Source organism: Pezoporus wallicus, unplaced genomic scaffold (genome assembly GCF_028554395.1).
Source record: "Pezoporus wallicus isolate ANWC-B61680 ecotype Strahan unplaced genomic scaffold, APGP_CSIRO_Pwel_v1 contig_13161, whole genome shotgun sequence".
Lineage (NCBI taxonomy): Eukaryota > Metazoa > Chordata > Aves > Psittaciformes > Psittacidae > Pezoporus > Pezoporus wallicus.
Genome location: NW_026636983.1, coordinates 161418 through 189403, shown reverse-complemented (window position 1 = coordinate 189403; position 27986 = coordinate 161418). Strand labels below are relative to the sequence as shown.

General features: G+C 49.8%; 1 protein-coding gene across 4 annotated transcripts; it reads left to right on the top strand.

The window, feature by feature from the left end:
- Positions 1–235: 235 nt before the first annotated feature.
- Positions 236–27914, top strand: WASF2 (WASP family member 2). Of its 4 annotated transcripts, none has more exons than XM_057402467.1 (9): positions 236–359; positions 15794–15947; positions 19833–19967; positions 20501–20654; positions 21730–21847; positions 22876–23006; positions 24477–24632; positions 26252–26772; positions 27213–27914. In XM_057402467.1, exons 2-9 carry the CDS (start codon positions 15818–15820, stop codon positions 27368–27370), a joined length of 1503 nt encoding a protein of 500 aa, XP_057258450.1. In that variant the 5' UTR covers positions 236–359; positions 15794–15817; the 3' UTR covers positions 27371–27914. The 4 variants fall into 4 exon arrangements, with proteins under 4 accessions (XP_057258450.1, XP_057258449.1, XP_057258451.1 ...); XM_057402466.1 differs by having other exon boundaries at positions 267–422; XM_057402468.1 differs by lacking the exon at positions 236–359 and adding an exon at positions 899–923.
- The last annotated feature ends 72 nt before the right edge of the window (positions 27915–27986 follow it).

Sequence of the window (27986 nt, the reverse complement as noted above, 5' to 3'; positions counted from 1 at the left end):
TGAAATTCCCCCTGGAATTTATCCCAAACCCGCCCGAGGCTCCCCCCGCCTACCTCCCCTAATGGTACGTTCTTCCCTGTTTACTCTCTTTGCGCGGCCGCCTTGGGTGGGGTTTTTCCGCTGCTCCAGTTCCGTACGCAAGTAGCGTAGGGCGGTTTTGATGGACAGCCAGTGTAGCCAATAGTGTGGCAGCGTCCTTGGCGCGCTGGCCAATGGTCTTGCGGCCCTGCGGCCGGGCGGAGGCGGGGCCAGGCTCAGGCAGGGCAGGGAGGGGGAGCTGTGGAATGGCGGACGGCCGGGCTGGCCCGCCCTGGTGGTAACGAGCCGAGCGGGCCGAAGGGGACAAGCCGCGGCGAGGGGTGAGTGTGAGCGGGGCGAGTGGGGACCCCCGGGCCTCCCAGCCCTCCTCTTATTGCTGGGAGGTAGGTAGAGGCGCTGGGGTGGGCCGCTAGGCCCTTGCCAAATAGTGAGCCCTGTGCTGAGCCTGGCGGTGTTTCCTGCCACATAGTGAGCCGCAGTGCTGGTGCACCCGGTGCTCCGGTGTGGGGCGGGCCGGGCCCCGGCGTGGGGCCGGGAGCAAGGGCACGGCCTCAGCCGCGGGCTGACACCGGCCCGGCCCCTTCCGGAGCCGTGGCTCAGGGCAGTGGGTGCTGCCTGCTCCTGAGGGGGCAGAGCCCGGTGCTGGGGTAGAAAGGGGGATGCTGCGGGAGAAAGGGGGATGCTGCGGGGTAGCCCTGAGCTGGGGAGCGGGGATCCCTCCTTGCCTTTGCGGTGTGATGGGTTTGGCATCACTGTGTGAGCATAGGCTCATGAAAGTGCCTTCTCCGTCCTGTCTTCCTGCCCGACACCCTTCAGGGTGTCTGGGTCCTCTAAGGAGTTGTGGAAGCCCCTTGGCTATCAACTAAACCCCACAACTACTTGGGGTAAGGCTGTGTGAGATGCTCTGGAAAGTGTTTTCCTCATTAAATCCCTAGGCACTCTGAAAAGAAGCTTTGGAGGTTGTAACGGGATAGGGTTGGGTGGTTTAGTCAAGTTCACTGAGCTCCTGGTGCGCTCAGACCATAGGGTCATGGAATGGTTTGGGTTGGAAGGAACCTTAAAGATCATCTAGCTCCAAGCCCCTGCCACAGCATATGTAACAAGAAATAAGTTGTTAAGGAAAATAAGTTGTTGAGGAATGTCCCTGGGGTTGCACCTCATCAGTGATTAGGTTTGTGTTGGCGTTACTCCTTTGAGATACAAATAGCTGATGTCCTATGGAGAAAGGTAAGGGATTGCAGCTTGTCCCCGTTAGCTATTATTTGACCTTAAGGACCTTCCTGTTGGAGATGTATTCTTTTCCTGACACAGGTTTCCCATTTGGCATCACTGGTTTACTTCCATGAGTAGCAACAACAGAATTGGGCGCTTCTGCCTAGATCAGATCAGATGTTGGTGGACATGAGATGATGTTAATGAAGTACACCATGGCACACAGTGGTCCCATAACTGATGGAACACTCCAGCCCTCACTCGTGTGTCCTTCCCCATGACTTCTGAGCTGGAAAAGTTGAAAGTGGAAGATGTGAGAAGCCAGCACCATGTGTATGTGCTTCCCTGTGACAGACCTGATGTTGCTTTATGGGAAGTACATGAGCCTCGAGGCTTGGTCACGCGTGGAAGGGGAACAGTTCTGCTTCCCACCCATCTGCAGGATTGCAGCACTGTGCATTCTGATGTGCCCCTTAGTGACCTTGAGTGGGGTTTTGTCATAGGAACCCATGCAGAGTTGAACCCCAAATTCAGTTATAACCAACCCAAACCTAAAATCTCCCCACTGATGCCACCAGCAGCGTGCTGATAGAGTGCCTTTGGAAACCCAGTGCATTCAGAGCCAAGGACAAGCTTTTTTCCAGGAGGCTGGGGAGGAGCAGGCCTCTGCTTGCTTCTTCATTTAAGGATTGTGCTTGAAAACACCAAGTTTGAATGAGAGAACTTGACCCAAGGTTTAAAGCTCCACTTAATGCTGATCTTTGCTCGAGCTATGGTTGTCACTATTGTCCCTAGGTGGGGTGGGGATCAAACCATGGGCCTCTGCTTTCCAAAGCATGTCTTTCTGTTTGGTTAAAAGCCTTGTTCTGTGTGGGGTGAGGAGCAGTTTTACCAGCTCTGGGTAGCCCAGCTGAAGGTGAAGCCTTGCTGGAATATCCACCCTTTCCAAGCTGGCTGCTCAGGCTTTTCCAAGCCCTACAAAGTATCAGTGGTGTAAGCAGTGATGCCACTGCCTGAGCTTGGGCTCTGGGCTCACTCCCAGTTCCTCACTGGAGCTTCTCTCTGGTCTGCACTCCTAAACCTTTCAAGCTCTGGTTTTACAAAGCTCTGTAGCTAGGAGGATGCTGGTTCAGAGAATCCTAGAATGGTTTGGGTTGAAAGGGACCTTAAAGCTCATCCAGGTCTGCGGGCAGGGACCCCTTCCACTAGAGCAGCTTGCTCCAAGCCCCGTCCAACCTGGCCTTGAACACTGCCAGGGATGGGGCATTCAGACCTTCTCTGGGCATCCTGTGCCAGCGCCTCAGCACCCTCTTGTGCCTAAGAGCTCATCTCAATCTCTGGCAGGTTAAAGCCATTCCCCCTTGTCCTGTCCCTACATCCCTTCTCCAAAGCCCCTCTCCAGGTTTCTTGTAGCCTCTTCAGGCACTGGAAGACTGTTATAAGCTCTCCCCTTGTACGAGTTCTGTTTTCATTGTGGAGTGGCTTAGTGAAGAAGAGTAGAGGCTGGAACTGTAGCCTTAATGTCTTTAGAGTTAGCACTCTGGGATTTGGAGTAATGAGTTAATAGTAAAGTGCTCCTAAGCAGAGGATAAAACTGTTTTCCCAATGAATAACGTGACACGCTGAACAGAAACGGGTATTTTTAAGTTCCAGTTCAGAAGGTATTTGTGAGCAGTGATTCATTAAAAAGAATACCACGTTTCTGGGAACGACCAACCCAGTTTCTCAGCATACTTTGAATACATCTCATTCTTCAGGGCTGGTCTAGGAAAAGTTGATTTCATTCACAAAGGTTAGATAATCATGCAGTGTGGGTGGAGGGGTTAAAACTTCAGCGATTGCCTCATCTGCAATAGAGTTACAGCAGCAAATCCACCTCCTGGCTTGTGTGTTTCAGTCTTTTCTGGTGCTGGAAGAACAAAGAAGGTTCTGAGGATTAACATTTCCCCCAAATCAGGTTTGTTTCCTTTGACAGACTCTAATAAGGAAGATTTCAACAAATGGAAGGCTCAGGTTTAATCCTTCTAGATAGTTTCTCTCTGTGGTCTCAGATCTTTAATGTAAGGTTTCTAGTTTGCTTCTGTGAGGTTTGATGATCATACTTAGCCTTTGGTCATTCAGCTGAGCAAAATACATTGCTGTGTGCACTGCATGAGGCGATCCCAAAGCAGGCAAAGGATTGTGTTTGCATGCGTTGGGGCTAAAGTTCCTGCTGTCCCTGCCCACAATGGAACAACAGCAAAGACACACGCTGCCAAAAGCTGCTTCTGAGGGTGAAAGCAGCTCCTTTCTACAGTAACACTGTGCTAAATGTGCAGGAAGCAAAGCAAAAGGGACACTTTCACCTTGTGGAAAGCAAAATACAACTCTTTTCCCAGCCTATCTTATGGTGCATTACTGTTTGCAGCAGCGCTTTGGCTTCTAATGGGAGCTGTAGTAAGAAATGGTGTGTTTTGAGTGTTTGTTGTCGCTGTGGAAGGGTCAGTATTAGTAAGGTTGGGCCCTTACTTAACCACAGATGAACATGTATTGAAATCTGGGAGGTATTTATAAAGAGTTGATGTAAAACAAGGCATGTGGAAGTGGCTTCTGGGTAATAAGCAAATGAGTGCTCGGAACAGAACCACCCCGGTGACATTCACTTCCTTTGGCTTTTTGCAACTCTGTGTAACAAAATGCCCTCTTTTTGAGGAGGGGAGGGACCAGTGCTGCCCATTGCACTCAGAGGGGGTGTTTGCTAAGGGATCTTTTACAGGAGGTGATCACATTCAGCCCAGTGCAGCGTGTTGATCGTATTCTCCAGCCCGAGCTTGCCCTGGCTGCAGTAATGGGCTGGGAAATAGTTCCCCTGGATCCTCCCTTAATTCCTGGGATCACAGGAAAGCTTTCCTGGTATTAGGTTGCTACTGGAGAAGTGGTAGAGTGAAGCCTTATCTCAAGTATGCATCTGGCAGGGGCTTTGAGGAGGGAAAATTTAAAGGAGCAGCAATCTCAATTAGTCTCTCCCAGCTGGGCTCAGTGGTGACATATTCCATTCCCCCAATGCGTTCTGCATCATCTCTTCTTCTAGAGCAGTATCCCAGACCTGTTTTGGGGTGAAGTGGTGCTTTGAAGGATGCTGTGATGCAGAGAGAAGAAGGGGCGGGGGGGGGGGGGGGGGAGGAGATGCTTCTGGTGCAGCAGCACTGAGCACTGCTTCTCAAGGGCTTACACTGCTGCATGGGAGGCTCTTGCTGTGCCACCACTGCAGAGGAGCTGCTCTGAGCTCACTGGTGACTTGGAGGCTGTGCTTCTCCTGTGTTACTGTTGGAAACAGTAAGCAGTCAGGGGCAGACAAGACACAAAGAGCTGTCTGCTCCAAATGTTTTGTTCTTGCTGCCATCAATCAAACCTAAACCCTGAGTTTCTTACTTTGGTTTCTGCTGCAAGTGCTCAATAAGAGCTGAGAAGGTCTCTTGTGTTGTGTGATTCAGGCAGATAACCTTCTCAAGAGGGCCTTGTTTAATATCAGTGGTGATGCATTTATTTGAACAACTCCTTTATGAAGCAAAGACACACATAGATTTGAAATGAAAATCTCCTAATTGTAAAGTGAGGGGTATGAAAGGTCTTTTCACCTCGCGTATGACAAATGGGGGACTTGCTGCCCTGGGATTTTATGGATGAAACTCCTTTAGGGAAGTGAAATCCAGAAAGGACAATGCTGGAGAGGGACTCTTCATCAGGGGCTGTAGCCATAGGACAAGAGATGATGGGTTCAAACTGAAACAGGGAAGTTCAGGTTATATATGAGGAAGTTCTTTACTATGAGGGTGGTGGGACACTGGCACAGAGTGCCCAGAGAAGCTGTGGCTGCCCCATCCCTGGTTGTGTTCTCGTGACCCTAGACAATGTCACCCAAGGTTGGACAGAGCCTTGGGTGACATGATCTCATGGCAGGGGGTTGGAAATGGATGATCTTAAAGGTCCTCTTCCATGGTTATGCTTGTTTCCATGTGGTCTTCAGCTGCAGTGGGATGCTGCAATGTGGAGAAGGACAGCAGGGAGAACTGTTGCTCTGTGCTTACCTTGTTCTCATGCTGTTTCTGCATTGCTACCTGGCTGCTAATGGATGGAAGCTGCTGATTTATCTGGAGGCTGGATGACCCAGCATGGTTACTCTGAAGTCCTGTGGCATGGGGTTTCTTGTCTGGTTCATGTGCTGATGTTTCTGATGATGTTCCAGAGCATCTTGTGAGTCTCCCTTTCTCCCCACTCATAAAACTGGGCTAATGACTCTGACCTTTTGTTTGTAAAGCAAAAGGAAAAGGATCAGCAAAATACTGCAGCTTATTTACTATCATTACTGGAATGATGAGCAATGCCACTGTGTGGTACTTCAAAGTGCCTTCACTTACAAGATGCTGGAAGTCCCTTGAGAGGGAAAATGTTTCAGATGGAAAAGGAGGAGGGGGAACATTCCTCTGGTTCTCATCTAAGTGCAGTGTCCTGCAAGGCACAGAGGTGCTATCTCCAGCCATCTCCCCTCCTGGCTGGGGTATTTAAAGCAATCCTTGCTTTTCCCATAACAGCCAAAGGCTAGTGTCACTGATCGCACTTGTGCAGAAGCTGTTCCCATGCTGCGGGCTTTTGCAAAGAACTTTCTTGACCTATTGTATTACCATTAATAAGCTTGAGTGTGGTTTTAATTTCTCATTTCCTCTTTCACTGGATGCCTTTTTCCTCCTTCTTAAGAGTCTGTCTTCAAGTCGCTCTATAGCAAAAGTCTCTTTCTGCTGCTCCAGGATTGAATGATGCTTTGCTTTCAGGTGGCTCCGTGCTGGAGGGCTTGAAGGGGCATTCAGAGGAGTCCATCAGCCACAGTATCAGATGGATTGGTGTAGCTGCAGTTCATGCATGGATGGGATTTAATTGGGAGGGAGGGGGATCCGCAGCCCTGCCTGAATGGATGGGTGAAAGCTCCCCAGCCACGCCTGAGCCCCGCAGAGCTGGCTCAGTGCTTGCCAGAGTGGAAGTGAGTTCCCTTTCAGGCACCCTGCTTTTGTGCACATCAGAAAAAGCACAGACTCTCATGGCTTTGGCCTTGCAGCTGCAGAAAGCAACACCCAACCCAACAAAACAGGCAAAAGAGAACCGTGCACACACCCAGATCCTGTTCTTTCAATGCCAGCAGCTGCTCAGCCCATCGTTTGCTGGAGGAAGGCATGGAGCTATAAACACAGCTTGTGTCAAACCTTTACCTTCTGGCTAGGGCAGCATGGGATAACTGGCTGCTTCCCTTTGGGAGGCTAAATTAAACCCCTGTGTAATTAACTTACACAAAATAGCCTTTTGGTTGCAATATGGTATGACTGAGGTTACATCTCAGGGCTGGCTTCACATGAGAGGGTTTCTATAAAGCAGCTTATTCTAGACCTCGTGGTGAACTTTAATAGAAAGACCTGTATCTTTAGCATCCCTAATACAGTCTAATTCCTCTTCTCCCCAAAAGTTGGGTTCTATAAAGTGGTTGTTTCAAACACTTGGACATAGTTTTGGATGGGCCAAACTCCAGAGCCTGGATTTTGCACTGGGTATGACATCACTGCTGATGAGATCACTCCTGGGCTTGAAACATGCACAATGGCTTAAAAAGCCTCTTTTCCTGCCTGTCCCAAGGAGATTCCACAGGCATCTGTCACCACGTCCAAGCTGGAATCTGGCTCTGCTCTGGCAGACCAGGGGGGCTTTGCTGAAGTCTTTGCCTAGAGGGTTGTTGGGTCCTGCTGGCTGCATGGATGGAGAAAGTGAGGCCAAGGGCTGTTATGCTGTTGAGCAAAAGCAGGAGACTGCTCCTTGCAGCTCCCTGCAGCTCTGCCTGCAGCTCCCAACTGGATCATGCACCATGCTCTGCACAGGTAGCTTGTGTGTGCATTCAAACCAGACCGGGTGTTGCTGGGGGCACCTTAAGGAAGAGCTGGGTAATCCCAGCCAGGGGCAGGGCCATCCTCTGCTTCCTCTTCCCACCCTTGGCCAGGCCAAGCCATAGGAGTGGGGAATAACTGCTTGCAAAACCCCAGCTGCCTGTGGCTTCTGGTGCTGGGGGCCTGCCTGTTCTCCCAACTGCAAGGTAATGTCCATCTCACTTGATTCCTGTGATCCAAAATCCATATCCAGGATCTTATGTGTATGTGTGTAGATATATATATATTCAGGATCTTATATATATATATATATATACACACACATATACATATATATATATATGTTCTTTTCCCCCTCCACAATAGAAACCCCATGTTTTATTTTGACTTTATAAAGACTCCGTTCATAAACAGTTTTAATTCAGATGTTCAAGGCCGTTCTCTTGGATGTTTTTTTGACAAATCTCAACATATAAAACACTTCTGGAAGATCTCAGGGACTCGGTGTCACTTCTTTTTTTCTACTCCTCGTGTCAAAGGTTAACTTAAAATATTAATGCTGCAAAGATTCATTTGAAGATATGAAAAGCGTTCGGGCAAGACTACATGTACATATTGTAATTACTTCCTTTTTCTTACAATTAAAGTAATTGGATTATATTTAATGAGCTATTTACATTTAATAATTAAGGCAAGACTTATCTTTCCAGTATTCCCCAAGTGCAGCAGAAGGGTGGGGGCACTCGGAGCTGTGATATAATTATCCAGGCGTGAGTTGAAACTGAAAGAGCAGTTGAGCTGTATAGAAAACACTTGGAACTGGTTTGTTCCTACTCTTTTCATTAATCAAAATAGTTCAATGTGTGTTTAAGGAGGGGAGGCTGAGCTGGGCTGCAAATGAGACAGAGTTTATCTGCTCAAAAGGAAGGTTAAAATCTGTTCAGGCTTCAGGAATAAGTCATTGAGAAAGAAACCTCCCCCCCCCCCCCTTCCTTTCGTATTAATTACCCAGCGCTGCCCTAGAATGGCAATGTGCTGATGTATTGTGAGAGCTGGGCTTTGCACCCCTGCTTTGTCAGTGCTAACGGCCACAGGCCCTGCCTCTTGCTGGAGGAGGCTGCTGTGAAGGGAGGCAGCAAACAGGCTCGCATTAGCAGGGATTCAGCAGGGTTTGCAGTAGCAGCCACACACCATTTGTGGGAGGGGGCCTGTGGTTCCATGCAGGATCCCTGCAACGATGGCATGAGGCTTGGCTACCTGCAGTACCTCCAAAGGAAGCTGCTGGGAATAGTGCTGCTCCTCTTGCCACCTAACACAGCAGCATCAAGGCCTTTTGGAGTAAATTCAGTGCTTTGAGGATGTGCCCAGAGAAGCTGTGGCTGCCCCATCCCTGGCAGTGTTCAAGGGGCTTGGATAAACCTGGTCTAGTGGAAGGTGGCCCTGCCCACGGAACTGGATCATCGTTGGAACTGGAGGTCCCTTCCAGCCTGAACCAGGCTGGGAGTCTATGATTCTCCAGAGCTCATTTTGCCTGGATTGGGACAGAAACAATGGGGTGACTTTGGCAATGAAAGCTCCTCAGCCTTGACCTCTGAGTGCTGTTTTTTGGGGGGCAGAGTGGCAATCCTGGTTTAGTAGACATCTTTCTCTTGGGTTGCAGTTATTGCTCAGGGGCTTTGGCTCTGGGGACAGGCTGAGAGTGACGCTTTGAATAGTCCCATTCTCTTTAGGCAGTGGTTTGGGCTCAGACCAAGTGTTACCAGAGACCTCCTGCTGATGGGCTGAGACCTGCCCAGGCCTCTTCCCTACAGTGGCTTTGAGAATCCTGTAGTGATTTGGAGAACCTATAGTGGAATTTCTCTACCTGGGAACACTTTAGGAACACCAAAGCGACCTGTTGATTGTGCGTGCCAAAATTATTCATAGGTTGAAGAGAAAGCATTCTGCTCCCTTTGCTGCTCCTGTTTCCTTGGAAGCAACAAAGCCAGAGTGCTGAAGGAGCCCTGCCTCTCTCCTGATGTATATCCTCATGGCAAAGACCTTGAAACCTTTCTGTTCCGGAGCTTTAATTCCAGTGTAATCAATAGTTCTGTATTCTGAGAATCCAATCCCTGTGACAGCTCTCTTTAATTGAGCTAAACTGCCTTTCTCTTGTCACATCTCTTCTAGAGTTGTATTGAAATGCATTTGTTCTGCCTGGCTCCTCGTCAGGCATTGATAGGAACACCAGGTGACCCTCTTTGTTTAACTTGTTTTGCAGCTAAATGAATGGAAACATTAATTAGGGCAATGGGGGGGGGGAGGGGGGGAGGTGGTGTGTGTTAGGCATAAAACCCCCTCTAGGTCAAAGTATTGGCTGCATTTGCACTCCATCAAGAGCTGGGAGGATCTGCCTGTTCCCTGTTGGTGACACCCCCATCCTTCCACCCCTAGCCTGATTTGTGCCAGCAGCAAGTCCCTCTCCAGGAGAGCTTGATTCCAGCAAGATCCTCTTCAGGAAAGCTGATAACCAAAGTCGAAAGGGAAGAGCCAAATTTCCAGTCACACCTGTGCAATCCCCTCGAGGGCAGTAAATGATGATGATAATGCAGGAGCCAGACAAAAAACCAGCAGAAAATGGCTTTCTGAGCCTCTTTTGCATTTCTCAGAGCCAGCAGACTGAAGGGGAGGGGGGGAACAGGAGGGGAAGGAAATACAAGAGTATTTCTACTCGGGAGCACAGCAGGCTGATGTTTGTTGTCTCAAGGACTCCACACTGTACAATGTGTCCTTATTGTGCGGGATCAGGGCTGTTCCCTGTGTCACAACGTCGCTGCAGAAAGGGGCAGTGCTGCTCTTGCCCCATGCTAGTGCTGAAACACCTCTTTTGTAATGCAGATCATACCTGACAGGTCTTGAGTTGGTGATTGAAGCACCGAATGGTTTGGGTTGAAGGGACCTTAAAGCTCATCCAGCTGCAACCCCTGCCAGGGGCACCTTCCACTAGAGCAGCTTGCTCCAAGCCCCTGTGTCCAGCCTGGCCTTGAACACTGCCAGGGATGGGGCAGCCACAGCTTCTCTGGGCAAAGAAGTGGGTTATTAATGCACAAAGGGGTTGGGGGCTGTGTGTGTTTGTGTTCTCCTGTATGGCTTTCAGTCGATTCTGCTTCGGGAAGGCTGCTCTGTGGTGCTGGATGAGAACACATCGCTCTGTCTTAGCACCTGGAGAGCAACCCAGGGTGGGTTCTACCCCATGGCTTTGGGGGAGACCCATGCATCTACCCCATGGCTTTGGGGGAGAATAGAGTACTGTGCAAGGAAGGAGCCCTGCAGCTGCCCTTCACTGCTGACTCCTGCTCAGCTGCTGGCAGGTTGGGCTCTTAATGACAGATGAGCCCGTGACGTGGTTTTGGGAATGAATACTTGTTACAGCTGGCGGGCTGGAGTAGTTTAGGCATCACATGGCAGTTTGCTCTATAATTTCACTCCCTATTGCTCAGATGCAGCACTGATTGCTAGCTCGCTTCCCGAGCATGGAACTGTAGCATTTCTGATTGCTGCATCCCACTTTTTGGTGGCCGCATTGTGAGCTTGGATCGAGCCCTGGGCACTCAGCAGAGCCTTCCCCTCAGTTCTCCGTGTGTGTGTGTGTGTGTGTGTGTGTGTGTGTGTGTGTGGCTGCTGCTTCCCTTCCTGCTAGTCTTTTGGGGTTACATAAAAGCCAGTCTCTTTCTGGCCATTACAGCTACATGGGGGAGTAGTCACTGCTGAGAGAAGCTTGGAATTTGAAGCGGAGTTGTCACAGACATTAGAAAGAACAGTCGGGCTGCGTTGGCAAGCGACGGAGTTCACTCTTACTTCATCCTGATGGGAATTTCAGATCTGATTATCTCCTTTCTCCCTCATTCCCAAACCTGCTGCTGTGTCTCGTCCCCTAATGGGGACTCCAAAAGGCAGCTCTCCAAGCTGAGGGCTTGGGCTCCTTCACTATGCTGCTTGTTTGTGGCCAGGCAGAGGAGTTGGTAAGCCCTGCTGAGGGCATGGGGATTGGTTACCCTGATCAAGCTTAATTCCCATCTCCCTCCAGAATGTCCTCCTTAGGTGCTTTGTGCTGCACCAGACACGATGACAGATGATAGCACTGCTGGGGTTCAGCTTCATTGCAGATGGTCCCTGATCTAAGAGGCTGTGTGTCACATTGAGTGGGGCATTACCCAGGTGACTCCCAGTAATGCTATGCTGGTCAACTACCAGTGAGAAGACCCTTGCCAGGTCTCTCCCTCCAACTCGGCTGTTATTTGCAGCTCTTTGTGTGCATCACATACACATCTCACCTTGTAGTGCTGCCTGCCTTCTCCTCTGCGCCACCGTGGTGACTGTGCTGCTTGCACACGAAATAAAGGCTGGTTCCTCTCTTGCTGTGCACTGCTGTTTGCTGCTCTGCTCCAAACTGCTTGGTAAGGAGTATTTGCTCTGAGCTGCTGCTTGCAGTTGACAGAGCTTGAGTTTGCCTCGTGCCTTGCTCCAAGTGCTGGATTTGGAAAGGCAGCCTGGAGAAGAGAAGGCTCTTTAAGGGGAGACCTTAGAGCAGCAGCTCCAGTGCCTAAAGGGGCTGCAGGAAACCTGGAGAGGGGCTTTGGATAAGGGCCTGTAGGAGCAGGAACTGTATGAGTTTTAAGGTCCATTCCAACGCAAACCATTCCATGACTCTATGGTGATTCCCTTTTCCTTGGAGAAATACAAGGTGTGTGTGTGATGGTAAAGCCCAGGAGTTGATAGGAAGGGTAATGGGGAGCCAAAGCATGGTGAATCCTGGAAACAAAGTGCCAGTTGTGGCTGGAAGATGGGTAGGAATGTAGGAGTGGTGAGCTCAGCTCCCAGGGATCAGCGTAAGCACTTTGGGAGAGGGGGAATGGTGAGGAATTCTGGCAATGCCCAGCTGGAGGTGGGGGGGAAAAGAGCTACAGGGCAAAAGCATGGTTTGGCTTTTAGTCACTGCCGACATAACAGGGCTTGGAGCCTTCTCTGGTTCAAGCCGTGACTTGGAGACTGCAGAGGGAAAGCTTGCGGGGAGCAGGTAGGAAGGTTCTGCTTCAAGTGGGTGAGAAAAGGCATTTGTTACTTAAGAAAAGCCCTTACTACTTGTTGATGAGGAGGTGTGAAGCATGGTGGTTGCACATCTATTGCTGCAGCAGTGCTTGGCTCTCCCAGCCAGTGTTATCCTGCAACCAGCAAAGAGCGCTCCTCCCTCACATGGTTCAATTCCATGCTTTTGTTTTCCATATTCATTGGGAATCTGTTGCAGGCAGTTTTCTGTTACTTAGAGGCAGTTTCCTTTTACTCTGACCGTACTTGATCTCGTCTCCCGTTGCAGTGGGATCAGGATCTGTGCCCATGATGTGTCACTTTTGCAGCTTCTTAAAACCAGCCTCTGCACCCCAAACCCTACTACTCAGACAACCTCAATCTTCCCCATTAATAAGCAAGTGGAAGCACTTCTCTTTGCCTGCAAGATGGGGATTTTGGGCCTGGCAATTCATTTCACGTGCTCCTGAATGGTAGGATTTAGTTCTAATATATGGTCGGCACTGGTTTCCTGACAGAGACTAATGCCTGCTGACCACTCTGGCTAGCTGGAGTGGAAAACTGCTGTGCTGTCATGCCCTGACACAGAAAGTAAAGCGGTTCTGGATGGCCCTTGCTTGGGAGCACACTGTCAGTCGCTTCCTTAATGACTCTCTCTTAAAAGAATAAAAGCAGGAGCCTGGAAAGCTTCTTTAGGTCTGTCCCTTCCTTGTTTCATTTACTGTGCCTCTTCACTGTCCCCAGCTTTATACCTTGTGCTGTCTGCACTGTTTTGCTTCCTCCTTCTCCCTCTGCTGCCATTGTCCCTTCCAAACACTCGATTTTCTGCCCCACCTGAGTGCTGCTTTCAAACTCCACCCCTTGGTTCCCAATCCAGACTGTTAATCTTTGTCCCACCTTCTTGTGAGGCAGGAAGGTTTTACAGGAGCCCATTAGCTGGTATCTCTGTACAGCTGAGGTCTAACAGAGAGGTGCCTTCTTGAGGGAGCATCAACTGCTGATGTTGGCACCAGGCTCGGGTTGTAGGTCCCATATTTCCTATCTCGCCTCCACCCTACCCAAACATCTGAAACCTTTAAGCTCCTTCTCCTTCCGCTCAGAGCTTCCTTTAAACTGCCTCTTACCCCTGAGGCTGCTGTGAGAGCAAAGGCTTCTTGTCCCCAGCCCATCCTGTCCTTGCCCATCTCCATGGGGTTAATCCCCCGAGTCTGCTGCCTGCTGGATCCCCACTGGATTTGGGAGCGAGCTCTCTCTGTCGCCGTGGGGAGAAGCCACTGTCGGAGCCATCACGAGGGCGAAACTCTTGCTGCTGCAGTGGAGTGTGGCAGGGAGGGGGTGGCTGCCAGGATGAGCCAGGCTATAAAGGGAGTGTTTTTCTTAGCCTTTAGCTCTGCTGGCTTGCACCGGTGCAGATTCACACTGTCCCTGTGCTGACATTGTTGTTCCTCTGCCCAAAAACAAAGCAAGTTCTCCACTCCTCCTTGGGTTTAGTTTCCAGATATGCTTTGAAGGCAAACACTGTATAGAGAGAACATATTCCAGGTCTTTGTTTCTTCATGGGCATTTGGGGCACTGCTCCGTGTTCTGTTCCTCACAGATGAGTGCTACCTGTGCCCATCTCTTCTTCTGGGTGGGTCTCTCTTTCAACATCCATGCTCACATCTCACCCCCTTTCCTGGCTTCTTTCCCCTCGTGCTGTTTCCCTTCTGTCTGTCGTGGTCCTTGGAAGGGATCCAGCCAGGCTTTGGTGGATGAGCTGTCTGTCCACTCCAGCTCTGCACATCCCACTGTGGCTGCTCCCTGCGGAAGCAAAGTTGGGAGAAAAGCTGGATGCAGGCAGCCTGCAAATGCCTGCCTTGTTGATGTGAGCTGCCTGGTGGTGCAGACTGCAGTCTGGGGGGAGCTGGGCAACTTTGTCTGGCATAAAGCACTGAAGCTGACAAAGGATTGTAGGGCTGGGCTGTGATCGATAAAACACGTATTTGGAAGCGAAGGTCAGAGTCCTTCCTCCCTTCACCCTGTGCTTTAAATATCCCAGCAGTTACTGAGGGCTGCTGCAGTGCTTGGACATGAAGAACAACACAGACTTCACTGCTTTGTGTTTAGTTCGATGCAGATCTCGCTCCTCTTTTCCATCAGGTGAATGGGTTTGGGACCCCAAATACCTCTGAATTCCTCATGGAGAGTCATTCAACCTGCATCTGCTGGTCTGGGAGCCAGCCCAGTGCTGTGGCTCTTGAACTCCTCTGCCTTAATGGGTCAGATTTAGCAATTCAGAATCTGGCTTGTGAGGTAATTAGGAGGGATAATGCCCACTTCTTCCTCTTAACACCCTGATAGAAAAGCAGCCAGGAAGGCCTCCTGGACCTCAAAGATAAGCTGCCAGCTGCCACCGAGCCTATCAAAGGGTGGCTCAAAGTCAAGAGCAGCCAGCTGATTTTTCCTGGTCCTTGGGTTTTTGCTGCTGGTGACAGGAAGCCGTGTTCCCCAAGCTCTTCGCTTCCTGCTTTATTTATACCCCCAGCCCCAGCATGCCCATCACATGGGCACTGCTTGCTTCGCTGGGGTTCTTCTTCCTCCTATGACCTAGAAAAGAGATTCTTTCACCTTCTCAGTTAGCGAAGAGCTTGGGATGGAGTTGCTTTCACTCCAGGATTGCAGGAGTGCATCATGCTCCTTGTTGGAGCAGCTCAGCCAAGTTTCCTCCTCTCTTTCAGAGGTGGATGATCCCAGAAGAAACTTCAATGTTTCAGCCTGTTAGTAAAGGAGATTCTTGTTAGTTCCTGCACATAAAAGCATTTTCTGCCTTCCGGACACTTGGGCTTTCTGCTTTATTTGATATTTGTTTTAAAGAGCTGGAACTTTGTCTTGCCTCTTGTCCAATCCATCTTGACTTCTCTGTGAGCTCCCTTTAGCCCTGCATCCTGATGAGAGCTCCCTCAACTGCTGCAGCAGGAAAACAATGGTCCAGTGTAAATCTCAGCCCCGGGGGATTTCCCAAGGGAAGAGGGGGAGCAGCCTGCAGGATAAGGAAAGTTTCCTGGTCAGCTGCAAGCGCTTCCTGTTGTTTCAGAAGAGCCCTGCCTGTGCTGCTGCAGGAGGGAGGCACCATGCATGCTTTGCTCAGCTAGAAGACACTGGGTGCTCTTCTTTTCCCCCTAACATCTCCCGTCTCCTTCCTCTGGGTTAAACAACCCTATCGATTGCAGGTTGAAGAGAGTTGTGCTTGTGAGACACTCGTGCATGAGGCAGGAGATGGCTCAGCGGCTGGGGAGGAAGGGAACAACGGCTGCGGTGGTGCCAGCAGCACCCTGCATAGGGGTGAAGATGTGTAGTGATCCGTTCCTGCCTCTCCACCTGAGCTGCTGAGGCTCTGCTCTCGCTGCAACTCATAGAACAGCAGGATCTTTCATTTCTGATCAACTAGTTTTAGACGGGGGTTAGGGGGGAAAGAAGGCTTATAAATAAAGCCATTTGAGAGCAGGCAAACCGAACACCACGGCTCTGGTGTGCCTGGAATTTGTGGTTGAGTAATCCTTTCCTGTTTCTTTTTTGGGTTGTTTTTCATCTTGCAGAACAGTGCCTGAAGCAGGTCCACCATGCCGTTAGTAACGAGGAACATTGAGCCAAGGCACCTGTGCCGTCAGACGTTGCCTAGCGTTCGAAGCGAGCTGGAATGCATGACCAACATCACCCTGGCAAATGTCATTCGACAGCTGGGCAGCCTGAGTGAGTACCCCGGCGAGCCTGCGCGGTGCCCTCAGGAGTCGCTCGTGCTCTTTATTTAGCTCCCTTTCTACTCCAGCGTTCCTATTTCTCCCCCATCTGCCTTCCCTGGGTAATGCTAAAATGTTTTCCGAAAGGAATCTGATGCTAATTTCATATCCCCGGTCCCACTGCCTTCCTAGCTAAGAGAAAATGGGGAGGGGGGGTGTGGATATATGGGTGTGTGTGTGAGAGGTTGCAGGGAAACTGCAGATGGAAGGCTGGAGCACAACTCAGGCTTGTAAAATGGGAGGCTCTCCTAGCAGCCAGGATCTTGTGTCAGAGAATGTGCCTGTAATTGCACACGCTACTAAATGGAGCTTGACTGTGTTGGATGTACACTGTGTCAGTAGTCTTACTCTTAATGAAGCTGCCTCTTTGCCCCTGCTGGTGCTTGCCTTGCAAGACCCGAAGTCCCCACCCTGAGCCAAGTATTGCCTCTGGGGGGTTTGGGGCTGCTCACTCAGATGGCAGCAGTGCCTGGCTCAGCTCTGCAGTGGGCTGACCGATGCGTTGTGAAGGCCAGAGGGAAAACACAGGCTTCCATGCAGTAGGAGAAACTTAAGAGTTAATTATGGTCCCTGGGGGATGACTCCTTCCTCTGTGGAATGCTCTGGAATCTGATGAGCCACCTTTGCCCTTGAAGCAAGACTTTTGATAATCAAATGAATGTATTGCTTGGCTTCTCTGGTGGTTGCAAATGCTTCTGCTTGCTCTGCAAAGCCAGCTCCTTGTGCCATAGCATGAATGTGACAGGGAAAGTGTGGGTGCAGGCTCTTTGCAGCAGTGAAAACCATGGCTGTCACTGACCTCTGGGCCTGTGTTTGCTGCCAGTCGGTGTCACATCCCGTTGGGTTCTAGAAATGTCACTGCACAGGCAAGACCAGTCTCTCTGCTCACATTCAATTGGCTCTTGTTGCTCATTGTTAGGTCTGGTAGCCAAGATGGTTGTGGAGGGCAAGTAAAACCCATCTCATACCTTTGAAATGGAGTGGAGGAAGGCAGTAAAGCTGTGCAAAGCTCAGCTGCAGAGAAGCTGGTCCCAGTCCAAAGGCCTGCAGTGGGTTAAGCGTGACAGAGCTGTGGTGAGGTCCTCTAGGTTTATACCTTTGCGCAGCTCAAAGCTGCTCCTCTTCTACCTTGTCAGAGAGTGGGTGAAGTGCTGGGAGCCAAATTCCAGCCTGGTTTATTGGGCAAGTGCCTTCCTGGGTGGTGTGGGGAGTGAGGTGCGTGGTGCTGGACCCATCAGAGGTACGTGGAGGAGAGCACTGGAGGGGTGGCTCTTGCTGACACTGTGTAAGGTGGGCAGGAAGTGCTGAGCACCACCTCTTAGCTGCTTCCTTAAGGTCAGCAGGATTGTAAATGAAGCACTATTTAGACTTAACTGCTCCAGAAAATTCACATCTAAATAGCCAGACTCCTGCTCCCTCCTCCTTTTCTCTCTCTTACTTCAAAACCTAAATCCACTCCTTCCCTATATGTTGAATATTGCAGGAACGGAGCACAGGTTCAGTAGGCTGTGACAGGCCTGTCAAGTGAATAATCAGCCATGCCTAGTGCAGCAGAGTCTCTTTACAAAGATGCAAACATAAATCTTGTCAAACTTTCATATTCCAGTGAGTTTACCCTTCGTTACTATCACAGCTGGTAGCACTTTGTCGAAGTCGGCTGTGCACCTTGGTGTGATGTTATAGAATCCACAAGCTAAAGATGGAAAGCCCTATTAAATCATGCCGTCTGTCTTCCTGCCAGTGCATGACAGAGAGAATTTGGACTGTAAGCTGCACTTCTGCAGTCAAAGGAATTAAACCAAGGAATCAGTCCCTGCCTTACCCCATTCACAAGTGTCCATGTTTGGGGTGCTGGATGGTAACCGTTCAGGTGAATTTACGCAGGGCAGGATTACAGACCATCCCTTCTCCCTCCAGGGTTAAGACCAGTACATACAATGCTCTTTATGTATTATTTCCTGTTGAAACAGACCACTTGGCATTGCAAACCAAAGACTCTTTTTTCCCCTTGTGCTTGTTGCAGTTCCTTGTGAGACTCAACACCGAGTTTCAGTTCTCATTAAAGCAGAAACCAAATTACAACTGTTCTTTTGCTGTGCTGTTGCTGGGAGGTAGCAAATTAGCCCGTAGCTAAACATTGGCTCTCTTTGGTTAGAGAGATGTACACGGTGTCTGTATTGTCCAAAGCTTCCCACTGTATTATTGTCCAGTGAACCTCCAGCCTTTGCTTTCTACAAACACTTCAAGCTGGCGTTGCCACCAAAAGGTGTGGAGGAGGTTGATTTTTAACCTGGCTGCTTCCCCATGCTTGGCAGCGTAAGGAGAACTGCATGGGAGTATGAACAAGTAGCTGATATGTCACTTCAGAGAGCTGAAAGTATTTGTGCAGCTGGGTTTTGGGGGATGTCCTCACGTTGCTTTGGGGAACGGGCTCTTGTCTCTCTGAAGTGACTCATTGCAGACAACCAGCTTTTCCCAAATTGCTGTTCAAGTCAGGCTTCCAACTGGTTATCCTTTCCTGAATGTTGGTGAGGATCTTTCAGAGTAACAGATTCCAGAACAAACTGTTGACCATATGATGATGCACTTCAAAATCAGACTGCTTATTGGGAGCAGCCTTGTACTCACCAGCCGTGGCTGGGAATGTTTCCCATCAGTGGGAACTCCATGGGCCTATGTCTGCTCTCAGTGCCAAGTCTCTGCTGATCAGCATTGTCCTCGCTGTGGTTTGGGCTCCCTGGCTTGGATTGTGCCTGAGAGCAGAACAAAGACACTACTCATTGGAAGCTCTTGGTTTTCTTCCACTTCTCTCGTTTCTGTCTACCTGTGGTCACCTCTTGATGCACACGTAGATTTGAAGCTCTTAAGGACAGGGCATAGCTTTTTGTTGTGCTTCTAAGTGATTCAGCAAGCTCCTGCTCCAAGCCCCTGGGCACTCTCACAGCCCAAGCGATGGATGATGTTTGTCAGAGCAGCCCACTGAGCAAGCCAAGCTGTTACAGAGAGAATATCCCTCTTTGAGAAGTTCCCCTTTGGGTTTGATGGAGAAGAAACGTGAATGCATCAATTTTTCAGACACTGCCACCTGAAGGAACAAAAGGGTCAGTGCTGTCGGCTGTGGTTAGAGCTCAGCCTTGAGGCTCGAGGTCTGGGGCTGCTCTCTCGTTGAGCTTGTAAATAGTGGCAGTTACCCTGGAGGCAGGCCTGCTGGAGACAGGGAGCCTTTGAGCTTCTCCAGAGCAATACAAATCCAACTGCATTGGCTTGTCTAATTAACAGAAGAGCAGAGAATCTTAAAGGAACTACAAGACTCATCCAGTTTCAGCCCTCTTTATTCAATTACTTTAATAATGACTTGGAAGTATGTCTTGGATTGTTTCTTTATTGCTTGAAGGTCCCTTGGAAATGTCAGGTTTTGGTAGAACAGGGAGTTTTCTGCCTGGATGTTATGGGTTCAAACTGAAACAGGGGAAGTTTAGGTTAGATATAAGGAAGAAGTTCTTTACTGTAAGGGTGGTTCGGCGCTGGAATGGGTTGCCCAAGGAAGTTGTGAATGCTCCACCCCTGGCAATGTTCAAAGCCAGGTTGGATGGAGTCTTGGGTGACCTGGTTTAGTGTGAGGTGTCCCTGCCCATGGCAGGGGGGTTGGAACTGGATGATCTTAAGGTCCTTTCCAGCCCAAACCAGTCTATGATTCTATGTTGAGCTCAACTCTTGACAAACTTGAACAGAAGCATGGTTGGTTTGTTCTGGCTTCAAGAAAACAAGCTGGGAGACTGAATATGGTCTGATGTGGCTCCTGAGGATGCTTTGTAATGTGGACACTTTGCTCTTCCAGGTAAATTTGCAGAAGACATATTTGGAGAGTTGTTTACTCAAGCCAACACCTTTGCCTCTCGGGTGAGCATTCTAGTCGAGAGAGTTGACCGCTTGCAAGTCAAAGTCACTCAGCTGGATCCCAAAGAGGAGGAAGGTAATAGAGTGGAGCACGGTCCTTGCAGACCAAGCGTGATAAAGGTTCTCCTTGAATCAGCATGGTTGTTTCACAGCCATAAAATGATGCTGTGATGGGTGGTGGGATGTCTTCTTTTGGACTCAAGGACTGTTCCCTCCCTTCCTGAACAACTACAGTGCGGCTGGTGTGGACAGCCTTTGTGGCCCAGCCTAGATTTGCGCTTTAGCAAGTGTCCATGTGGAAACTCGCTTTTCAGCAACGTGATAGCAGCGTGGTGCTTGAGTCTTGGTCGTGGGGGTTCAAAACCACAGCAACAGCTCCCAAGAGAGCTGTGTCGATACAGCTCAAGTAGCGGATCTTGGCACAGCATCGTCTGAGATTTGCTGGGTTTCCCAAGGGATCTATGGGAAAAGGAACCTGACCTTAAAGAGTGCAAAGCATGCCAAGAACTCCAGCTGAAATCAGATGTTCACTGCTGCAGTGAACATGGTCTGCAGTGTCACTGGCCTGGGTCAAGCTGTTCTTCACTTGCTCTCTTCTCTTTCTTGCAGTCTCCCTGCAAGGCATTAACACCAGGAAGGCCTTCAAAAGCTCCACTACTCAGGACCAGAAGCTCTTTGACAGGGATTCTCTCCCTGTGCCTGTCCTTGAAACCTATAGGACCTGCAATACTCCTCCACCTCTCAACATCCTCTCACCTTACAGGTATGGTTGCAACACCTCCTTAGCTCTTCGTTCCCTTGCAGAGAATGAGCTTTGCCTCCCAGTCTGTCAAGGAGGCCGTTTCCTGTCCTGTTCCGTCCTGAAGTAACTGTTTCCAATGGGAAATTGAGTTGCTAAACTGAGATCCATCAGGAAATCCCATTCTCTGGATTATGTGAAACTTTGCTTTTGGGGCTGTACAAATGAGCATAGCTAGAAAATGAGAGATTTGGTTACCTGCTGTCACATTTGTGACTGCCTTGGGGCAAGGCTTGGCTGGCACTGCAGAAACATGCTAGGTGTTGTGCAGATGATGCATTTTCCTTGTGCTTCTCCATAGCCCTGTGGCTCCTTTCCAGAAAGCTGCAGTGCAAACTGCAGAGCATACATCTGTAAATGGCTCTCACCCAGGTGGGTGCAGCAGACTCCTATAGATCTGGAGATGCTTTCTGTGCCTGGTCTGATACATGGAATGTGACCTACACCGGCTGCGGAACCAGTTCTCTTGAGCACTCTCCCTCTGATTTCATCTTGTAGGTGGTAGAAGGAAAGGGGGTCAGAATCCAGAGGCTTAGCCCACATCCATAAATATCTTTGGAGCAGGTAAAAAGTAATTACAGATAGCTGGAGGCAGCTGTCTTCTGCCAGACATGGCTGCACTGCAGAGGAGGAGGAGAGTGTGTGTGTGTGCTCACTCCTGAGTTTCAAGGACGCTGCTGGTCTGATTTAGGGTTCCTGAGCTGGAGAAGGGTTGGTTGGTTGTTTTTCCACATCAGAAATACAACACAAACAACTGGGAGTTGAAGTGAGAGACCTGCTGCTCTCTTGGTGATTGTTCAGAGCAGTTGAGCTCTTCAGGTGCTGCGTAATGGAGGTATGGTGTGAGGGTAAAAGCAAGGGGGAGAGCCAGGACAAGGAAGGCTGTGGGTCTGAGATGGGGGGTGGAGGTGAGAGCAGGATGTTTGACCTTCTAAACTGTCCTCTGGGCTTGTGCCTTGTGTTTTCTTTGGGCTTCAAACAAATGTGTGACTTGGTCCTTATTTGTGTGTGCTGGTTTTTCCCCCCCTGCCTGTTCTAGGGACGATGGCAAGGAGGCACTTAAATTCTACACGGATCCTTCCTATTTCTTTGACCTTTGGAAAGAGAAAATGCTCCAGGACACGAAGGATATTATGAAAGAGAAGCGGAAACATAGGGTGAGGAAATGGGAGATCTCTGCCAACAGAGGTGTGTCAGGGAGGAACAGGAGGTGGGAAGTGTTAATACAGCTTGGACTTCAAAGTTGCTATCCAAAAGTCAGGTTTGCTCTCTTAAAGACTTCCCTGAATTGAGCTTATCTGGTTTGCTTTAAAGAACACAGATACCCTTCATTTGGTTTTCCAAATGCCACTGTCTTTGTATGGTTATAAGGGCTTAATCTGTAGTCCTCCAACACTTCCCATGTTGCAGAGGGGGTCTGTCCAGTGGTGAAGCTTTGCAAATCCCACTGCCCCAGCACTGCAGTGTGCTGAGTGTTGTGATACATTCTGCTGTGAAAGAATAAAGAAAGAAGAGAATGTCCCTTCAGGAGCACAAAACCAGGCCCTGATATTAAATGGGGGTAAGTGGGAGGCTTAACAAAACCACTTCAGCTGCAAATGCCAGGTAGAAGCTTCTGGTTGGCTTGCCTGGGGATTTGAACCCATGTTTTACCAGCACTGAAAGACCATAAAAGAACCAGTTTGAGCATACTTTATGTAGCTTTTGAGCAACTGGAGTCTTAAATATCAAAACAGATGATTTTTCAATGGGAATAACAAAGGAAAGGTGTAGGACATGGTAGAACACGCAGAGTAAGGCTTGCTGAAGCCCACTTCTTTGTGGGCAAGTGTCCGTATTGCATCCCAAAGCAACACCACCAAGGTGATGGTGAGATTCGGCAGGCTTGACCCAGAGGCCAGAAACTGAATTGCTGTGGGAAACTGAGCTTTCCCTCTGTCCTCGAGGTGGTGGTGCCAGGGAATAACGATGGCATCATGGCCAGGCTGCACTGGGGAAATCTGCTGTTGTCTATCTCATTTTATGCTCCAGCCTCTGTGTGTGGGAGATCTTTGGAGCTTGCAGCGATGGGGAAAGTAAATTAAAGATCCCATCCCTCTTTGAGCATATTCTCTTCTTGAAACTGCTGCAGGTTTGTTGTATCCTTCCCTCTTCCTAAGCTTCTGTTTGCTTCCTTCTGCCTTAGAAAGAGAAAAAGGAGAATCCGAATCGAGGGAATGTGAATCCACGAAAAATCAAAACCCGGAAAGAAGAGTGGGAGAAGCTGAAAATGGGACAAGAATTTGTTGAGTCAAAGGACAAACATGGTCCTGCTGGGTAAGCAAGTGTGGGGCTCTCTGGTTCAGCTCCCTGCTGAGGTTGATTGTGATGCAGTACACCCTGCTCTGCAGCTCCTCCAGATCAGCTGTGCGTTGCGGATCGATACTGCCACTAATCACATTCTCCAAAGTAAATGTGGCTGCTAATTTTAAGATTTGCTAAATAAATCAGGGAGCTGCAGGGTTTGAACAAGGTGGCAGGAACAGCTTTGGTAGCAAGTCTGCTCTCAGCTGCCTGTCTTGTGGGCACAGAAGTGTTGAGAGCTTTGGCTCCCTACCCCATCGCCATGCCCCGGGCCTTACGCTGGGAGCAGGGTGGCATCATGGTGGCATTGTGTGATTGCTTTGTTGCATTTCCCAAATGGCTCTTCACACCCTCAACTTGGAGCGGGGGCTGTCCCCATCCAAGTATTTCAAGCTCCAGATCTCTCTTTAGCACTTCTGGCTTGGGAATTCATTTAACTTTTGACACCAGCAAGGCTGGAAGCAGACCGAATTCCCCACAATGCACTGCTCACTTGCTCGCTCCTTGCAGCTTCCTTTCATAGAAGAGAAAAATCTCTCTTTAAATCACACTCTTCCAGCTAAAAATAAAACTTGCTTTTAGTTTAATAGGAGAACAGGTTTGGTTTCTAGCAGAGGAATGGAGCAGCACAACAGCACCATTTCCTTGCTCCTCTTTTCACATGGAAGCATGTTTGTGCCTTTGAATTTGCTTGAGGTCCAGAACCCCAGGAAACGGGGTGGTTTCACCCCCCCACAGTGAAATGAGCTCAGAGAAAGCTGAGCAGGAGAGTCATCTGAAACCAAAGGAAGAGCTTTGGATCCTTGCTTTTAATGGCATTGCTGTTTCTTGGCTTCTTGTTGATATTCTATTCTCCAGCTTACTTGTGTAGCATCTTTGAGTATCTCTTTTTGACGCTAAGGATGCCCAGTGTCACTGGGAGTCCTTCAAGTCCAGGTTGTTAAGAATGTTAATAGAAATGGCTTTTATTTCAGTGTTTTCTTGCTCTCTGAACTGTATCTTCATGCTGTTGTGCTGTGTGGTAGCAACAAACAAACAGAAGAGCATCTGTGCAAGCTCTAGCCAAAGAATTATGCAGAGCAAACCAATGCAGCTCTGCATAGTTCATCACGTAGGATGCTTTGAGAAACAGAGGCTTTTTTCCCTTATGTTTCTTTAAGGATTTGTGTTGTGTGTCCTGTTGTGGTGGTTGTTAAGGTCCCACCTAAAGGCAGGTCCCACTGTGGTGGAAAAAGCTATTCCTGCTGGAAAAGCTCATTTGTACATCTTGAAGGTTGAGCCATCCGTGTGGTTAATATCACTGCTGTTTGGTGGTTGAACTGCTGCATGGTTGGTTGTTGTAACCCTTCCAGGAGGCAAACCTCTTGTTAGTGAGGGGGAAAACGAGCTTTAGACATTGCCTTGAACTCTTCCAACACATTTGCTTGTCTTGCTTCCACCCAGGTACCCCTCTAACATGGTGTATCAGAACGGCAGCATCGGTTCCAACGAAAGCATGGACGTGAACTGCTACCCGCCACCGCCGCAGACTGACTCTATTGTGCCACCACCTCCTTCATTCCCAGATGACAGCCTGCCTCCACCCCCGGTGGAATTTAGGTAAGCCTACGGGATCCCTTCTGTCACCGAGGAGTAGTAGGTGGTGTAAAAGGATGACATGAGACAGGCTGAGATAGTTCAGCATAACTTCCTGACGGGTGTTGTATGGGAATCAGAATGCTCCTGTCTGAGGGGATGTGCAACTGCAGGCAGGGACAGAGGCACAGGCAGCACACCCATAAATCCCAACCACTCTCCTTGTTCCCATAGAGAAGGGGAGAATGTGCTTGGGCAGAGCTAGAGCAGACTTACTTCACGTTCCGTAAGACCAGGGTCCCAGTCGATCTGGCTCCATTGTGTTGGTTTTCAAGTGCAGTTGTTCCAGACCCTGTAGTTCCTGATAGAGCTTTGCAAATAAGCCTCCTTTCATCTCTGTGTTTTGTTACTGTTTGCCCTGTGATCTTTGACGTGGGCACTGAAGATGTAGATGTAGTTAAATGTAACAGACCCGAGCACACAGCTGACTTCTTCCCAGAGACTTCGGTGCAAGTTCAGGGCAGCTGCTTTGTGTCAGATGAAATGGTGACTTCCAGTCACCTCTAGAGAGGGGAATTGTGGTCCAGCAGTGGCTCAGGACACAAAGGGTGGAACAAGAGTAAATCTAAGGCAGTAAAACAGTCAAGAGTAGCAGGAGGGGCTATGTCAGGTAGACAGGACTGTTTTAGCTTGTCTCCATCTTATCCAAAGGCAGCAGTGCTGCAGAAAAGGCTGTTCTGATGTGTCAGAGAGACCAAGCAGTGTGTTCCTCTAGGGCAGAGCAGAAACAAGCTTTCAGATGCTGCCTTATGCAGTTGCTTAGATCTCTGCCTAGCCACAGAACTCTCCCTTCCCTGGCTTTGTTTTGGTGCTTGTTTATAAAGAACTCCAGGAGTGAGGTTTGATCCCCAGTAGTCTGTCTCAGATCAGCACTGTTACTGTCTTACTGCGGAAGGAGATGTCAGTTTAGGACTTCTTTTACACATCCATGGGATATTATAGTGTCTTATGGGCAGTATTGTTCTTTGGTACTTCCCTAAATGGGAGATTTAGGCACTCCTGCATCTCTTAAGAGCATGTTGGGTAACCACATCTTCACTCCCCACAGCAAGCTCAGAGTCATGGCTGCTGCACTCGAGCTCTGAGCCATGGAATCCGGTGTGGAGATCTGTTCCCAGCAGGTGCTCAGAGCATATGCTTTCCTGGCATTCCCATCAGGATATTTTGTATGATTTATCATGGTAGACATCCCTGCTCGGGGTGTCAGGAGGCTGACCTCAGCTTCAAGGGGTAGTGTCTTGCATTGCTACAGGAGCTCTTAAGCCAGGAGGCTTCTCTGAGCTCAGCCCTGATGCCTGGCCTTTGGCATGGAGGTGGGATGGCTCATGTTCTTGCCAGCATGAGAGATGGGATGGGTGATAGCATTCCTGCCAGTCCGCAGAAGCCTTCCTTTGTTCTGGTGGTGTAGGCCAAGAGAAACACTGCAAGGGAATTAAAACCAAGGAGTGAGGGCTCCTGGAAACACCACTTAAAGCTGGAACTTGGATATTTCTGTCTGCACTGCAACAAACACATGATTTGCATTAGCACTGACATTGTACAGTCTATGTAACTAATAGCCTTCTTTCTCTCTGCTCCAACAGCTATCCTATAGACAGCCAAAGAGGTTCTGGTTCTGGAGGGACCAAACGATCCAGCCTGGTCAGCCCCAGTCACCCACCACCAGCTCCTCCCATTGGATCCCCCTCAATCAGCAGGCCGGGCTTTGCTCCCCCTCCGGCGCCACCGCCGCCACCACCACTGATGGGGAGCGCGCCCCCTCCACCACCTCCCATGGGATTCCCGTCACCGGGAACACCACCACCCCCCTCACCCCCTTCATTCCCTCCTCACCCCGAGTTTGCTGCCCCGCCACCACCATCTCCCCCTCCAGCAGTCGAGTATGCCAGCGTGCTCCCGCCTCCGCTGCCGCAGGCGGGCAGTGGGAGTGCGCCACCTCCCCCTCCACCACCACCGCCTCCTGGCCCACCCCCTCTATCTTCTGGTGGCCTGGATGGCCCCCCACCTCCCCCTCCGCCCTCAGACACCTCCACCTCCAAGCCCAAGTCATCCTTGCCTGCGGTTAGCGATGCCAGGAGTGATCTGCTTTCAGCTATTCGCCAGGGTAAGGTTTTGTTTCAGTGCTCTCTCCTTTGCCTCTGGAAAAACTCACATACCCATGTGAAGAGCCCCTGGGAGCCATCCCCTGAGCAGTGGTGTGAGTGCCTCACTGCTCGAGACCTGTCCCTTGTGGTCCCTCCTTGTCTGACCACCTCACTAGGTTTCACAACTCCAGCTGCACCTTTGGAGACAGCAGTGCTGGGATTGGTGTGGTCCGGTTTTGTGAGTGGGTTAGTGGTGATAACCCCCCAGAGGAGCATGGAAACAATTCCCACCTGCCCACCCAGCCTGTCTTGCCTGTCGTTAACCATCAGTGTTATCCCGCAGCGTGTCCAAGACGGGCTGCCTTGCCCAGAGGATTGTGTCACAGGGATGGCTGCTTTGGAGATCTCTGTGTGACCAAAGCCTTTGCATGATCCCCTCCGTTGCCTTCTTTCCCAACAGGCTTCCAGCTTCGCAAGGTGGAGGAGCAGCGGGAGCAGGAGAAACGGGACGTTGTGGGCAATGATGTGGCCACGATCCTGTCGCGCCGCATCGCTGTGGAGTACAGCGACTCTGAGGACGACTCTTCCGAGTTCGATGAGGACGAATGGTCGGATTAACCACAGCCCACTCCCCTCCTTCCCCTTCTCTCCTGAGTTAACCTCTTCTTAAAGAATCAGGTGGCCAAACCTTCCACCACTTCCCTTTTCAACCTGTAACCAAAGATGTGCCAAGGGTTTTGAGAACCAGCAGCATATCTCCCCTCTCCCTCCCCCCTCCAGCTTTGGCAGTGCTTTGTGCTCTGCCTTTTCCAAAGGTCTCCTCATGGACACTGCCAAGGTGGTGTTGGGATTTAGCTGGAGGGGGTGTAACGGTTGCTTATTTAAAAGAGAGCTAAACCTCCAGCTTCTCGATACCACCAGGCAGAGCACATCTAAACCCTCCATCCGGAGGGATTTTGAAAGTAAAGATGGATGATCCTGGTGCGGCCGGGTGGCCTTTCAGATGAAGGACATTTTCAGCTAGTTTTCTCATGGCAACAGCAGATCTGATGGCTCTCCCTTTCCAGTGAACACTGGTAGTGCTGCAAGAAAATGGGCTTGAAATGTCAGTTCTCTGCTGCATCCCACTGTCAAATCATCAGGTTTTGGCAATAGCGCACAATTCTTTCCCCTCTGACCCCCTAGTGTTAATTCCAGACTGCCCTGCTTGGGGTGTGCTTCCTCGCTCCAGGGC